General features: G+C 43.3%; 1 protein-coding gene across 5 annotated transcripts in view; it reads right to left on the reverse strand.

Annotated features, from left to right (window-relative positions):
- Positions 1-7,495: 7,495 nt before the first annotated feature.
- Positions 7,496-16,377, reverse strand: part of CMC2 (C-X9-C motif containing 2) — a 47,024-nt gene continuing 38,142 nt past the window's right edge. For 4 of the 5 annotated variants that reach the window (XR_016391033.1, XM_022583115.3, XM_022583118.3 and 1 more), the window contains one exon: positions 7,496-15,931. Coding sequence is in view for 3 of the 5 variants with exons in the window: in XM_022583115.3 (XP_022438823.1) it covers positions 15,845-15,931 (87 nt within the window). In the remaining 2 variants the exon portion in view is untranslated. The remainder of the gene's footprint in view (positions 15,932-16,377) is intronic. The other variant, XR_016391034.1, reaches the window with a different exon arrangement.

Below are 16,377 nucleotides of genomic sequence, written 5' to 3' on the forward strand. Positions count from 1 at the left end.
AGTCTCCTTTGATCCACCCAACAACTGGTGAAGCAGAGAACTCCATTTTATAACTGAGAAAATTGGGGTTCTATGGCATAAGGAGAGATAACCTGCCAAAGATATGCAAGGAAGCCAAGATCCCAGTGAAAAATTCTGACTCTGAAACTTGCCTTTCACACCACCACCTCCTTCTTCCTTCTTCCCTGAACACACAGAGATATGTCCCAGGCCTTCTTGAGGATACAGGTGGGGTCTTGCTAACCTCTGTAGCCCGGGTGATATCTAGCAGTGCTCTCCTCAGTTAATCAAATGGTCCTCAAGCCTGTTTTTCACATATCACTCTCTTCCGCTGGGGAAAGTTGAGAAGACAAATCAAGTCCAAAGGAAAATGAGACAAATATATGGAACTGCACTTCTGAGTGGTCAACTCCAAAAACAACAGTACAAATTCACTTCAGAGGAGTGAATTCCTTACACTGACACAGGAAGTTATGTATCACAATTGAGATGGGGTTATAAAGACAGACAAGAGGCATCTGTCTCCATAAGGCCGTGTGCTTGAGTTTCTAGTTTTCTAACACATACATACAAGCTAGGATTCTATGGATACTCACAGTATTCCAAGATCACCACGTGTGAAATGTGATCATTTGATCCTCACCACAATTCTGTGAGGTAGGTGCTATAACAGTCTCATTTCACAGTTGAAGAAACCGAGGTTCAGAGAATTTAAATTTGCACTCCATCACTGCAGCTCAGAGGCGACAGAGCTGGGATTTGAATATAGGTCTGTCTGGTTCCAAACTCCTGATCGTGGCAGTGTTCTGGCTCTCAACAAAGTCTGAAATAGACATTTTGGGTTTATGGGAATTTGTCATGGAAAATAAGGCCCTGGGGGGGGGAAAAAGCCTTCAAAATAGTTATGAGTAGGTTTCTGTGTGGGCACATATATATCATATTTTGAACACATTTCTATTCCACTCCTAGCATTTCCACAGTCAACATCTTTTTTGAAAGGCTGCCCTTTGTCTTCAGCAGAAAAACCCAGAACCCTTCAGAGTCAAAAAATTCAAAATAAATCTTAAGTATTTAGGAAAAAAAGAACCAACAGTACTGACTCCCTTCCTCAGAAAAATATGTATTTATGACAAATCATATTTCTAGATGAAATTGCTTCTTGACTCTAAACATCTAGGGCTCTTAAAAAATTTTTTTTATTACGGAAATTTTCAAGCATTCATTAAAGAAGAGAGAAAAGTATAATACACCCTTATGAATCTACCATTCAATTTCAACAGTTATACATTCATGGCCAGTCCTGTTTCATCTAATAACCCCACACTCACTTTGTTTGCTGGTATTTTAAAGTAAATCCCAAACATCTTATCACTCCCCCTATGAATAAAACCATAATGCATATTTAACTGACAAAGACACCTTTTTAAACGTAATCACAATGTCACTATCACACTTAACAAAATTAGAGCAATCTCTTAACATCATCTGAAACCCAATCATACTCAAATTTCTCCAACTGTCCCCCAAAATGTCTGTTTTTCAGTTGGCTTGTTCCCATCAGAAGCCAAACATGATTCATACATTTGGTTCTTATGTTTCTTAAGTTTCTTAATCTTACACCACTCCCAAAAGTGCACTCAAAATGGATTAAAACCTTAAACATAAGACCTGAAACTGTAAAGCTCCTAGGGAAAAAAAAAATAAGAAAAAACCTTGGCACTGGTCTTGGCAACAGTTTTTTGCATATGGCACCGAAAGGATAAGCAGCAAAAGCAAAAATAAACAAGTGGGACTACATCGAACTACAAATCTCTGCACAGCAAAAGAAACAATCAACAAAATGAAAAGGCAATCAGAATGGAAAAAAACATTTGCAAACCATATATCTGATAAGAAGTTAATATCCACAATACATAAGAAACTCCTACAACTCAAGAGCTAAAAAAACAACCAACTTAAAAATGGGCAAAGGAAATGAATAGGCATTTTTCCAAAGAAGACATATGGATGGCCAACAAGTACCTGAAAAGATGCTCAACATTAGTAATCACCAGAGAAATGCAAATCAAAAAAACCACAGTATGATAACACCTCACATCTGTAAGAATGGCATCAAAAAGACAGGAGATAATAAGTGTTGGTGAGGATGTGGAGAAAAGGGAGCCCTTGTGCACTGTTGGGATATTGGCAAATATGAATCCTCCATGTACAGGGCAAACATTCCAGAGAAAAATAGCCAGGTCTAAAGCTCTCTATACAGAATGTTCCACTTTCTCAGTCCTCTACCCTACAGTGTTGAGTACAAAGCAAATACTCTGAGAATTTCATAATGGCTTTGCTCCAGAGTTAAGTAAGATTTTGCTGTCATATTCAATATGACAATCTCTCACGTTAACACTTCCTCAATATAATATATCACCAATAGGAATGTTCTCAAAAACCTCAATACAAAAGCCATTTCAGGAAAGTGCTTAAAAATGCTTAAAAATTAACTGCAGAAAAAGGACAAAGCCAGAGAAGTAGTGACAAGAGTGGAGGAAAGGGAGTTCCCTGGTGGCACAGTGGTTAAGAATCCACCTGCTAATGCAGGGGACACAGGTTCGAGCCCTGGTCTGGGAAGATCCCACATGCTGCAAAGCAACTAAGCCCGTGCGCCACAACTACCGAGCCTGTGCTCTAGAACCCGCAAACCAGAACCACAGAGCCCGCATTGCCACAACTACTGAAGCCCACAGGCCTAGAGCCCGTGCTCTGCAACAAAGAGAAGCCACCGCAATGAGAAGCCCACGCACCGCAACGAAGAGTAGCCCCCATTCCCTAGTGGCTCAGTGGTTGAGAGTCTGCCAGCCGATGCAGGGGACATGGGTTCGTGCCCCGGTCCGGGAAGATCCCACATGCCACGTAGCAGCTAGACCCGTGAGCCATGGCCGCTGAGCCTGCGCATCTGGAGCCTGTGCTCCGCAATGGGAGAGGCCACAACAGTGAGAGGCCCGCGTACCGCAAAAAAGAAAAAAAGAACACTTGCTCCCTAACAACTCCTCTCTTTGCCATGCTCTTCTCATCTCCCCTTTCCTTCCAACCCCTTTCACTCTCCACTCACCCCCTAGGAATGAGAAATTATTCCTTTAACTGTTTAAAATACAACCATTCCCAGTGAGCAAGTTAAATTTTATGATCATCTGAACACCTTCCTACTAAAATGCTATTTTGATATACTAGAGCACATATTTCAAATGAGTTTTTTAAGGTACAGTTGAGCTCACAATAAAGTAAAGAAAATCCTTGAGGGTTGAAAGCACTGTTAAACCAGAAAGGTACGAGCATCAGGAGGTGCTGTGCATCCTGGACCAGTTCCAGTAACCTAGAAATACGTTTTCATTCACACACTGAAAAAAAATGGAAGACACTGGGTCTGTATGAGGAGTGGTGTAGGAAGTAAGAATACCACATAGTGCCAGGACCACCAAAGGGTACCCCCTCTAAGAAAAGGAAACTAGAAAACATCCACTCACCAGCATAGGGAGACAAGAGTAAAGCCAAGGCTCATCTTGGGCTCTGAGCAGAAAAAAAATTTTCACCTACAATTCATAACCTTGAGCCTTCCCTCACCAAAACGTGAGCAATTTTCATTACTCAAGTGATCCAGGAATTCCCAACCAGCAAAATTAGCATAAAAGGTGGCTCTGAGTCAGTAATACCTCTGTGGTGCCTAGTAGAGGCAAATATAGTAGAGATATACCCTCAAGTTACACTGTACGAAGTCCAATTAAATAAACCCTGCTAAAGATATGCTAACAATAAAGGAATTAAAAACACACAAGGAAACAATCAACCATGAGGAAGAGACAGCAAACAAACAGAAGTATTAGATAGATATCAAAAACTTCAAATAATAGAACTATTGGATAAAAACTATTAAAAAGGAAACTATCTTTAAAAAAATAAAGAATTGAAAACATATGAAATAGCTTTGTGAAAAAAGAATGGGTAAGTTTTGAAAATGTACCAAATAGAACTTCTACAAAGGGAAAATCAGTCATTGAAATAAAAAACTTGATGGGTTGTTTAAATAAGCGAAGGAGGGCTTCCCTGGTGGCTCAGTGGTTAAGAATCCTCCTGCCAATGCAGGGGACATGGGTTTGAGCCCTGGTCCAGGAAGATCCCACTTACTGCAAAGCAACGAAGCCCGTGCGCCACAACTACTGAGCCTGCGCTCTGGAGTCCGCGAGCCACAACTACTGAAGCCCACAAGCCACAACTAGTGAAGCCCATGCACCTAGAGCCCATGCTCCACAACAAGAGAAGCCACTGCAATGAGAAGCCCGCACACTGCAAGGAAGAGTAGCCCCCGCTTGTCGCAACTAGAGAAAGCCTGCATGCAGCAATGAAGACCCAACGCAGCCAAAAATAATAAATAAATAAATTTAATAGATAAATAAGCGAAGGAGACAAAGCAGAAGAGCTAACTAATAAACTGGAAAATAGATTTGAGAAAATTACCAAGAAGGCAGCACAGAGGTAAAGTGATAGAAAATGTGAAAAAGTTCAAGAGAAATAGAAAAGGGAATAAAAAGGCCATATATATATATATATATATATATATATACACACATACATACATACATAGATATACATATGTAATAGGGGCTCTAGAAGTAGAAAATAATGAGAATGGAGGAAACAAAGAAATGGCTGCTGAGAATTTTCAAATAAAGGCAAGAATCCTCATATTCAGGAATCAGACAAATTCTCAAGCAAGATTTTAAAAATCTACATTAAGACAAATCATAACGAAATTGCAGAGCACTGAAGACAAAGGGACCTTAAAACTAAAGAAGGACTTTCCTGGTGGCACAGTGGATGAGAATCCACCTTCCAATGCAGGGGACACGGGTTGGATCCCTAGTCCAGGAAGATCCCACATGCCATGGAGAAACTAAGCCCGTGCTCCTGAGCCTGCACTCTAGAGCCCGTGAGCCACAACTACTGAAGCCCGCGTGCCTAGAGCCTGTGCTCCGCAACAAGAGAAGCCACCACAATGAGAAGCCCTCACACTGCAACAAAAAAGTAGCCCCCACTCACCACAACTAGAGAAAGCCCACGCAGAGCAACAAATACCCAACGCAGCCCAAAAATAAAAATAAAAAAATAATGATGCCTTCTGGTATTTGGGGGAAAAAAAAAGAAAAACTAAAGAAAAAAGAAGAGTTGCTTCAAAGAAGCAACAATTAGACTGAGTACGCAACAATAAGCCAGAAGACAATAAGAAAATTTCTTCAAAATGATGAGAGAAAATGATAACCTAGAACTCTATACCCAGCCAAAAGATAATACAAGTTGAGGACAAAATTAAGCCATTCTCAGACAAACCCCGAAAAAGTTTATAACTAGTAGACCTTGACTAAAAGAACTTCTAAGGTTTGTTTTTTAGGAATAAAGTAATTAAACCTAGAAGGAGTGGGATACAGGATGGAATGATGAGCAACCTATGGCAAACCTAAACACATACTGAAGTTGAAAAACAAAACAATCACTACTCTAAGGGATAAAAAATAGAGACGTCTCCAAATAGAAAAACAATAAGGTGTAAATAGGAGTTTAAATTAAGTACACTCTACTCAGGAGATACTGATTAACTCTAGCCTTTATGAATCAAGTGTGCATGATGGGAGATTCTGGAAAGATGGTTGTAGCTGTGGAAGCAAATTTTTGGATCTCTCCAAATCCCCCCCACACACACAGACACACACACATAGACACACACAGAGACACACACACACACACATACACACACACAGAGGAACCAGATAAGTAAACCAAGACAAAGGCCATGGACAACACTTACAACAAAACTAGATTAAAAAGCCAACCTGCAAAGCACAAGCGAGGACAAATCCTCAGGAACCACAAGCGCTGTGATGCATGAACATCTACTATGTGCAAAGAGGCACACAGGAGCAACTGGGCATTTGAAGCACGCAACACAGTCAACAGACCTTCACGGCGAAGACTGGCAAGCCAATCTGAGACCAGGGCTTCCCTGGTGGTACCGTGGTTGAGAACCCTCCTGCCAGTGCAGGGGACACGGGTTCAAGCCCTGGTCCAAGAAGATCCCACAGGCCGTGGAGCAACTAAGATGGAGTTTTGCCTACTTCAACAGTGGGTGAGTTAAAAGAGGCCCGTGGGCGGTGTGAAAAGGGCTGGAGCGGTTTAGCCCTTGTGAACTCTCAAAACCCACCCTCCAGGGTTCCCTTCTAGGACAAGATCCCACCCTGGGGAGAAAACACAGGAAGCAGAATAAACGCTGAGCAGGATACGACAACAGAGGTAAGGAAAAGTGAATGCCCAGAAAAAAATGGAAGAGTAAAAGCCAAGGAATCTCAGAAAACATAGTATTTGTTTAATACTATGCAAAACCAATAAGACTTCACACTGTCAGAAAAATCATCCGAATCAAGACTCCTTCTACAAGTTCAGAAACTATAAGGGTGCAAACTGTTATCATCATGCAAAAACCCAGGGAATATTGTTCTCATGAGACCTTCCTGAGGAATCTGCTGGAGAACAAGCTTCAGACAACCAAAATGACTACAGACATATTAACATAAGACTAGCAGTGAGCATTAAATATATACTTATATATAATAAAGTACATTAAAAAGGAAAGAGTGTAGTATGTAATGGCAGAAAAGTATTTACTACAAGGTATTAAAATAACCCTACTTAACTACTGAGGGGGATGAAGAAACTTCAGGAACAAATCCCAAAGCCACTCTGCAGAGCTGGGTATATGTTCCTGACACAATTAGGAAGCTGCCTAGCCAAAAAAAAAAGGGTGGGCGGGGGGAACCGCAGCAACAATGGCTGGCCCTCTGACTGCTCCCTGTGTGCTAGAATCCATACCAGCTAAATGGACACCTGATGTGCTGCTTCTCCCGCACCTTAAGTCAACTTTAAACTCAAGTCTCACTGGTGAATGGATACTAATTCGTATCTGAAAGCCTGACTGTAAGAGAATCCGAGAAAATGCAGCACTGAGCTTTCCCTTCTCAGTAGTTTGGGGAGGCATGTGGAACTGAGGTGGAGAAAGTCCGTCCACAACATGTACCACAGGAAGAACTTCCTTAACAACAGACAGGTGTTTTCCAAAAACCTACTACAAACACGTTCTCCGTGAAATGTTAGGATTTAGTGTCAGTAACAAGAGAAACCTGGTGTTTCTATTAAACATTGTACTAGATGCCCTAAGTGCAATTAAAAATAAAAAGTCTGAGCACTGAAAGGAAGAAGCAATACTGTAAACATTCACAAGTGACATGATTGTCTATATGGAAATATCTAAGATAAACTATAAACTACAGCAAGCTTTCTAGATATAAGATCACTATAAAGAAATCAATTCCATACCTATATACCTCTAACAATAAGATCAAATATGTAATTTTTAAAGTACCACTTAGGAACAAATTTAGCAAAAGATTCATGAGATGGTTATTTAAAAATCATAAAAATTTATTTAAAAACATAAAAGAACTGAGTAAATTGAGAAATATACTATGTTCATAGACAGAAAAACTTAATATCATTAAGATGTATTAATTATATGTCTATAACCATTTGAGGTGTAATTTAGAAACTCCTAGTAAAGTTGAAGATGCATACCTTACAGCTCAACAATCGAAATCCCAGGTTATACCCAAGAGATTCTCTCACAGATTGCACAAGAAGACATGTAAGAATGCCAATTAAAGCATTGTTTATAGTAGCAAAAACTTGGTGTCTCAATGATCATCAACAGGAAAATGCATAAACAAACAGTGGTACAGTTATACAATGGAATACTATATAACAATTAAAATGAGTAAAGAGCTTCATTTATCAACATAATATTTTGTGAAAAAAGCCAGCTTCAGGGGGGCTTCCCTGGTGGCGCAGTTGTTGAGAGTCCGCCTGCCGATGCAGGGGACATGGGTTTGATCCCTGGTCTGGGAAGATACCACATGCCATGGAGCAGCTAAGCCCATGTGCCACAACTACTCAGCCTATGCTCTAGAGCTTGTGAGCCACAACTACTGAAGCCCGCAGGCCTGGAGCACGCGCTCTGCAACAAGAGAAGCCACCGCAATGAGAAGCCCACGCACAGCAACGCTCGCCACAACTACAGAAAACCTGTGTGCAGCAATGAAGACCCAACACAGCCAAAAATAAATAAATAAATAAAATATATTTATTTTTTTAAAAAGCCAGCTACAGAAGGCTACATACATCATGATGACTTCTAATTAAAATGTTTAGACATGCAAAATAATATAGTTTATGGATACTTAACCTATAAATGAGAAGTATAAAATCATACATGGGAATGAAATATAGCAAAGTCAAAATAGTTACCTCTGATAGAGAAAGGGAATGGGATCGAGGTGAGACACATACCCAGGCAGCTTCACCCACATTTGTAATGTACTATTTCTTAAAAAAAAAAAAAGAAAACAGAAAAAACATCACAACCCTGAAACATATATGGCAAAATATTAAAATTAATAAAGCTAGATGGTGGGTACCTGGGTGTTCATACAGCGTCTGTATTTTTCAGTAAATCTGAAATATTTACTTTACAAAAAGAATGGCAACATTCACGCAGGGATGTGGCACTCTCCTCTGGCTCTTGTGTCAGAGGGGGTCCACACGGAGCCAACTTCTTTGATGAGTGAGAGCAGCTCAGCCATATCGCTCTCACTCCCTGTCTACCATCAGTCTCGTTTTCAGCCTCCTGTCTGCCCATGTGACCAGCTGCCAGTGAGGTCAGACTTGAGCTTAGAGGAAGGAAACTACCAGCCTCCAGCCTAGGCCACCAGCCTCCAGTCTACGCCACCTGCTCCATCTCTAATACCACAGAGGAGGCAGGAGACTGGTAATAATAAAGCATCCCTCTGCTTTCCCTTTCACTCACATGTGTCTTTCAGTGACCTCACTGGGGGAAGCAGGCATGCCTGTGGATGAAGGCAGGATTTGGCCTATCTGAACCCCTGGACCTCATTTAAAGGGCACCAATTTCCATCTCAGGGCAGGGTGGAAAAGGCAGCTCACTTGGGACTTGGGGACTTGTTCTTTTGCTAAGACTGAATAATCTCAGGTGTGTCCACCTGGCAGTCCAATGACATCACTGGGGTTCGCCCAAACTCTTTCTCAGGAAACTAAGTCTGTGCTTTGAGCTAAAAACCCCATGGAGATTAACCTGATTTTAAACTCCATTTATGAAGGGCCAGTAGAAGCTCAACTTTCTCTCCTCAGTCTTAAGTAGAACTGTGTAGTGCTCCTTGCAATAAAGCATTAATAAATTTGTTGTGACCAGAACATTAGGGCTGACAGTGTTCTGCAAAATTAGATTTCCCTGGAAAACACCGGCTTGAGCTCTTCAAGAGATGGTCCTTTATGACCCATAGGCACTGGACACTAGGTAAACCTGTCACTTCACTCTGCAGCCCACAGAAACCCGACAGTGTCTTCCAGCGCCCTTGAAAGGAAAGCCAACTCTGTACCAGGACTTAGGTGGTCTTTCATAACACAAGCCCTCACCTGGACTATGTTCAGCTTGTTCATCACTGCATCACCAGCACCCAGCACAGTGCCAGGTGTTTGAAAACGGCAACAGAACATAGGACCTCTGACCCTCCCTACCCCTCTCTCCCTCCAGCCTCTTAGGCTTCTACTACAAGTGGCAACTGAAAAACAAATTTAAAAGCCAGAAATCCCTAGGAGGAAAGTGCTCTTTCTCTAGCAGCCTGGTCCCCTCTTCTGCCACATACCAAGCATTTCACCGTGACCCGCCCCACCCCTCTGCCATGGCCCTGCCCAAATGGGACCACCCCAAGTGATCTGGTACATTCTACCAAGGTGCAGGGGAAATGTTTCTATTACTCCAGTTTGAATGCACTTATAAAGAATAACAATATTGAGTGAGCCCTACTTTGTACCAGCTAATTTGCTAAGACCTTTACATACATTATCTCAACTAATCCCCACAGTAACCCTATGTGATAAGTAATGATATTATTCCTCAATTACAGATCTGGAATGTGAGGCTTAAAAATTTTTAAGTAACTAAACTTGGGTTCAATTAGTTTAACCATAACCATTCTTCACCCAACCACCAGACAGATCTTTGTAAGATCCCAATTCCTTGCTGTGGCTCCCCAGGCCCTGCCCACCTTCCTCTTCTTACCTCTGTCCCCTCTCTCCCTCACCCACTGTGCACCAGCTCCACAGCCTTTTCTCCTTCACAAACTCCCTTCCTAGAAGGAGCTAGAAAAGTAGAAAGGGCTGATATGGCCAAGGCCTTGAGTGTGCACATTACTGTACTGGGATTAGGACAAGCTGGAATATTCAGAGTAGGACATGAAAAGCAGAGTGTAGGGTTTCCCTGGCAGTACAGTAAGTCCCCTCCATACCAACCTTCAAGTTGCAAACTTTCAAAGATGTGAACGTGCGTTTGCATGTCCAATCACGTAAGTTAGTTCACGTGTCTGGCATACATTATCACGTGTGTGCATCCTCTACAAGCGGTTGTGCTTTTGTGTACTTTCCTGTACAGTACTGTATAGAGTACAGTAGCACAGTGTCTTTATTTCTTGCCTCTTCCCTCGATGCCAGCCCCTGGATGCCAGCTGTTGTACTCGACTACTGTACTTTTCAAGGTACTGCACTGTAAGATTAAACATGTTGTTTATTTTTAGTGTTTGTTTGTTTTCTATGTATTATTTGTGGAAAGTATTATAAACCTATTACAGTACAGTACCATATAGCCGACTGTGTTAGCTGGGTACCTAGGCTAACTCTGCTGGGCTTAACAAACAAATTGGACTTACTAACATGCTCTCGGAACAGAACTCATTCATATGTAGGGGACTTATTGTACTGGGAGAGTTAGTTGTCTAGAGGAGGCCAGACCAGAGCAGGGAAAGGAGTTCTGAGCGGTACTTTGTAACCCCCAATTTAGCCTCCATCCTCCAGGGATACGATATAGTCCTGTTAGTAAAGGTGGCGTCTTACAGCAGTCAGAAAGAGATGCAAAGGTAGGAAGCTAAGACCTAGATGGGATGGAACTTTAAAGGGAAAATGACACAAAACAACAAAAACATCCGGGCCAAATTTCCCTGACAGTCATAGCTTTTTTTATTGCAAAACAAAATTATCTCCTACTGATTACTTAGTGCTTAGTAGGCCTGAGGTAAGCAACGCAGTAAACTAGTCCGACAACCTCATTTTAAAAGTAAGAGTTGGGGCTTCCCTGGTGGCGCAGTGGTTTAGAGTCCGCCTGCCGATGCAGGGGACACGGGTTTGTGCCCCAGTCTGGGAGGATCCCACAGGCCGCGGAGCGGCTAGGCCCGTGAGCCGTGGCCGCTGAGCCTGCGCATCTGGAGCCTGTGCTCCGCAATGGGAGAGGCCACAACAGTGAGAGGCCCGTGTACCGCAAAAAAAAAAAAAATTAAAAAAATAAGAGTTGAAATCCAGACTGAACAACCTGTGAGAAGTCACACAGCCAGGTGACAACTCAGAAACAGCCTGCGCCCATTTTTGAAGGTCCCCAAAGTCCTTGAGATGGCTACCAAGGTAATGTGATTATGGAGAGGAGGGTTGAGGACAGGAGGCATCTCAGCTCCTGAATTCTGCTGCTGGGGCCCTCAGGGCAGAGGCAGGTCTCATTTCCTTCCTAAACCACCTGGCATATGGTTATTCGCTCCTCTACAAAATGACACGCCCTGGAGACTCTCTGAACTCCAGGAGTCCTGGACCACAGCTGCCCTGTCACAAAAGTCACATCACAACACTCTCGCTTTAGCGTTCACCTCAGTTACAGGAACTGTCAACTGACCAAACGCTGGAAGTGAGAAAGGTGACAATCAGGGGGCAATCAAATGACTTGCAGTCCCTTCTGTGCATCAGTGGAGTGCCCTACGGGGCGGGTGCCAGCTGATACCAGCTCAGGAGAGACCCCTGTGCGCACCTCTTCCCAACACCACCTTCAGTGAGGTCAGCTTGGTACCTTAAAATCTGCCATGGCAGGAGTATTTACACTATGGGAAACGGAAAAAGCTGCAAAGGAGTTGTTCCATTCTGTTTTTTGTTTTTTTTTCTGAGAGCCAGTTATTAAACATTTACCAGCTTATCATTGGTAACTGGTGACCATGTTAGTGTGTCTGAGCTTTTGGTGCTCAGAAAGCAGAAACAGAACCTCCTAATTCTTTGGAGAAGAAACAGCACTGCGTCCTGCACAAATAGGTATTTATTGCTCTCTGAAAGGAATACTTAACATTTCCTACAATGCTTCAAGTTTTCAGAGTTTCTAATTTGCCTTCTGGAAAAAAAACATATCACTGTCAGCATGAACCCTGAATCTCATCCAATTTTGCATCCTCAAAGACTTGACTCCATAAATGTATCCCTCTCTCTTTTCTGGCATTCTTTCAACACATACCCATTCCCAAGTGTCACTCACCACTTCTTTTGATTTTGTAAAAGACTGTCTCGGGCTTCCCTGGTGGCTCAGTGGTTAAGAATCCGCCTGCCAATGCAGGAGACACGGGTTCGAACCCTGGTCCAGGAGGATCCCAAGTGCCGCGGAGCAACTAAGCCCGTGCGCCGCAACTACTGAGCCCACGTGTCACAACTACTGAGCCCGTGTGCCACAACTACTGAAGCCCACGCCTCTAGAGCCCTGCTCTGCAACAAGAGAAGCCACTGCAATGAGAAGCCCACGCACTGCAACGAAGCATAGCCCCCGCTCACCGCAACTAGAGAAAACCCATGCACAGCAACGAAGACCCAACGCAGCCAAAAGTAAATTAATTAATTAATTAAATTAAAAAAGAAAAAAAAAAGAAGACTGTCTCTCAACTCTCCACTGCCCTTCCCTTCAGAGCCAAACCTTTTCAAAGGTGCTTGAATCCTCCAGCTCCACCCAGACTTCCACCCACTTCTCCACACCCCACACCACACCATTCTAAGGTCACACATGACAGAGGAACCAAATCAACTGGTTCCTCAGTCCTTACTCTGACCCAGTGAAACTCCCTCCTCCGTAACTACCTGGCAATCTGAGGCACCCTTCCCTGTGGTTTGCCTTCTACCTCTATGCCTGCTCCTTCTCTGTACACAGGGCTCCTTCTCCTGTCCTGAAATATCCATGTAAGTGCATAAGACCCACCAACTGTCAACTACAGTTTCCTCTCGGGAGTCAAGTAATATAGGGGTATAAAGGGTTTCAAATTTTTACTCTGTAAGACATAAATTGTTTGAATGTTCCATAAAAAATGAACTTATACAATTGTTTTTTAAGTTAAGTGACCCTAAAGTTTCATTCTGGTCTATAAACCACCACTCACAGTCCACTGTCAACATGGGCCCATGGGCATTAGCTGCCACCTGCATGCTGCCCTCTCTCAAATCTGCTCTAGTCCTGGTGACTCTAACAAGCTCCAGGTTTGAACACTCAAAAGTCTAAAAGCCATCTCCATCCGGATCTTCCCCACACACTGCAAACTCAACACTTCACCACACCTCTGCTGTACTCCCTCCAGCTCAGGGCAGGGACCATCAGCATGAAAACACAAATCAAAAGCCTGCGGCTGGGCTTCCCTGGTGGTGCAGTGGTTGAGAGTCTGCCTGCCGATGCAGGGGACACCGGTTCGTGCCCTGGTCCGGGAAGATCCCACATGCCGCGGGAAGATCCTGAGCCTGCGCGTCTGGAGCCTGTGCTCCGCAATGGGAGAGGCCACAACAGTGAGAGGCCTGCGTACCGCAAAAAAAAAAAAAAAAAAAAAAAGCCTGCGACCTCCTGGACTCTTCTTAAACCCTCCACCTAGTCAGTCATGCTGACTCTAGGTCCAAATTCCCCCTCAAATCTAGTCCCTCCTCTATTTTTTTTTTTTTAGAAGATGTTGGGGGTAGGAGTTTATTAATTAATTTATTTATTTTTGCTGTGTTGGGTCTTCGTTTCTGTGCGAGGGCTTTCTCTAGTTGTGGCAAGCGGGGTCCACTCTTCATCGCGGTGCGCAGGCCTCTCACTATGGCGGCCTCTCTTGTTGCGGAGCACAGGCTCCAGATGCGCAGGCTCAGTAGTTGTGGCTCACAGGCCCAGTTGCTCCACGGCATGTGGGATCCTCCCAGACCAGGGCTTGAACCCGTGTCCCCTGCATTAGCAGGCAGATTCTCAACCACTGCGCCACCACGGAAGCCCTCTAGTCCCTCTTCTTGATCCCCAAGCCACTTCTTTAACTCAGGCCCTAATTTCTCATTTACATTGGGGCAAAACCCAAATTGGTCTCCCTGGGTATAATCTCCCATCTCTTCCAATTTATCCCCCAAACCATAACCAGAAAAATATTATTAAAATACAAATTGAAACACATCATCCTTCCAACTAAGGCCCCTCCACAAATCCCTAGTCACCATTTCTACTTCCCCAACTGGTTATCATAGCACTGAAGATAAAATTGCAACAGAATTCAAAGCTGTTTGGGATCTTTTTCCACCAGTAGTTCTCATATTCCAGTCAGGCTAAACAACCTTAAGTTCCTGAGAAAGTTCCATTTTCACTGTTTGCCAAAGGTCACCTTTGCTAAGGAGCCTTCTTGGAATGGCTCCTTCCTCCTGAAGGCTGGGCATGGATGCCCGATGTTTTCCATGACACCTACCTAATCATGGTACTTACTACACTACTGTAATAGTCAACTTGTCAGTTTACTACAAGCTTCTGAAGACAAAATGTCTCACTTCTGTACCTGTTCTGCCTGACACTTGGGGGAGGGCTGACTGAATAAATATTCATAAATCTCAGTCTTGAAAGGGACCTCAGAATTAATTCTGCTTCTTCCTCCATGCCTTTATCGAATGTCTGTTACCCTGGGTAACCCCCTTGCTAAATGAATGTCCAGCCTCTTGAACACCTCTTGTGATGGGGAAATCACTACCAAACACTGATGCCCAACAAGGCCTCCTGCTGCACATGAAGGCACAGTTCACTACAAAGAGCTCATGGCTCACAGTCTGCTGACACGTCATCCAACAGGAAGTTCAAGGCCCTGCTGTGGCCATGGCTGGAAGCTGGCTTCCAGACTGTCACAGGTCTCAGAAACACCCGGCGAAAGGAACACTGGCAGGATAGCTGCTAGAAATGAGACTGGGAAGAAGGGCCTTGTGCCCAGCAAAGAGGAGGCACACGTGCCTAAGGTTGATGCCCACGAGACAACTGGCACCCAGGGTGGGCACCTTCAACCAAACGGAGAAGCTAAGTCTGCTCAGACTTAAATCCTAGCCAGACACAATTTTACCAATGCTAAACATTTAACCTTTTGGAAAAGAGCTCTTTAAAAACAATAAAGTTGGAAGACTTTCATAGAGTTAACACAGCTGGGATTTCCCCAAGCTCTGTCTGCCCTAGCTGTGCCTTCAACGTTTAGGCTCCAGAACTGCCACACTGCAAAGAGAGAAGTCTAACGGCACCATTTTGCCCTAATTCCAAGAGAGTCTAAGAGAACAGAGAAAATATGATTAGAATCAATGATTTTATTGAGGGAGATAAGTTACTCAAATGTCAACGGGCTGTAGGCAAAGGGAACAAACACGTTAGAAGTCTCAGGTGCGGTGGAAGAGTAGAGAGAGTACTAACAGCTCTGCCCAACCAACATTCCGGATCCAGGGCTTCCACACTTCTCCAAGGCTCAATTTCTCATGGGTCACTTTCCATTCAAAGGATTCTGAAGACCAAATGCAACGGGATTCCTTCAACTACCACCCAAGAGTCTTTGGGTCTTCTCTCAGCCAAGGCATCCAATGAAAGTATGATCTATTTTTCAGATTCCTCTGGAGGATTAAAAAGTCTCTTTCGCATTGCATTGCCACGCTCCCTGCTCTTGTTCCTCTTTTCCATGTACTAGAAAATAAAAGGAAGGGGGGGAGAAGAGAGACAATAGATTACGTCATCATTTACATACGTTAAATATTTAGATATATTTGCAAAATAAAAATAACATTTTTACTGACAAAATTTCTACACGGCTCTTATTTCACTGAATCTGAGATTGGAAACAGTGACCTTAGAGGCCATTTAGTAAAATTTCATTCAATACAGTACAGCAACTAACTCCTAATAGGTGCAGAAATATTTGCTGAGTTAATTTCCTCCCAAAATGTGAATTCAATAAATATTTAGGATGGATGAGTCCTGTCCCTGTTCTCCAGAAGCTCACAATCTAGCGTGTCATCTAACCTCTACTTGAACACTTCTTAATCAGGAGGCTCCCTACCCTGAGAGGCAGCCTGTTTAACTGCTGGACACTTCTACTTGTTCCAGAGCTTCTCGTGTTGAACCAAGTGTTT

The sequence above is a fragment of the Delphinapterus leucas genome, chromosome 20 (assembly GCF_059928025.1).
Source record: "Delphinapterus leucas isolate spDelLeu-1000000601 "Yukka" chromosome 20, BTC_Dleu_Yukka2, whole genome shotgun sequence".
NCBI lineage: Eukaryota > Metazoa > Chordata > Mammalia > Artiodactyla > Monodontidae > Delphinapterus > Delphinapterus leucas.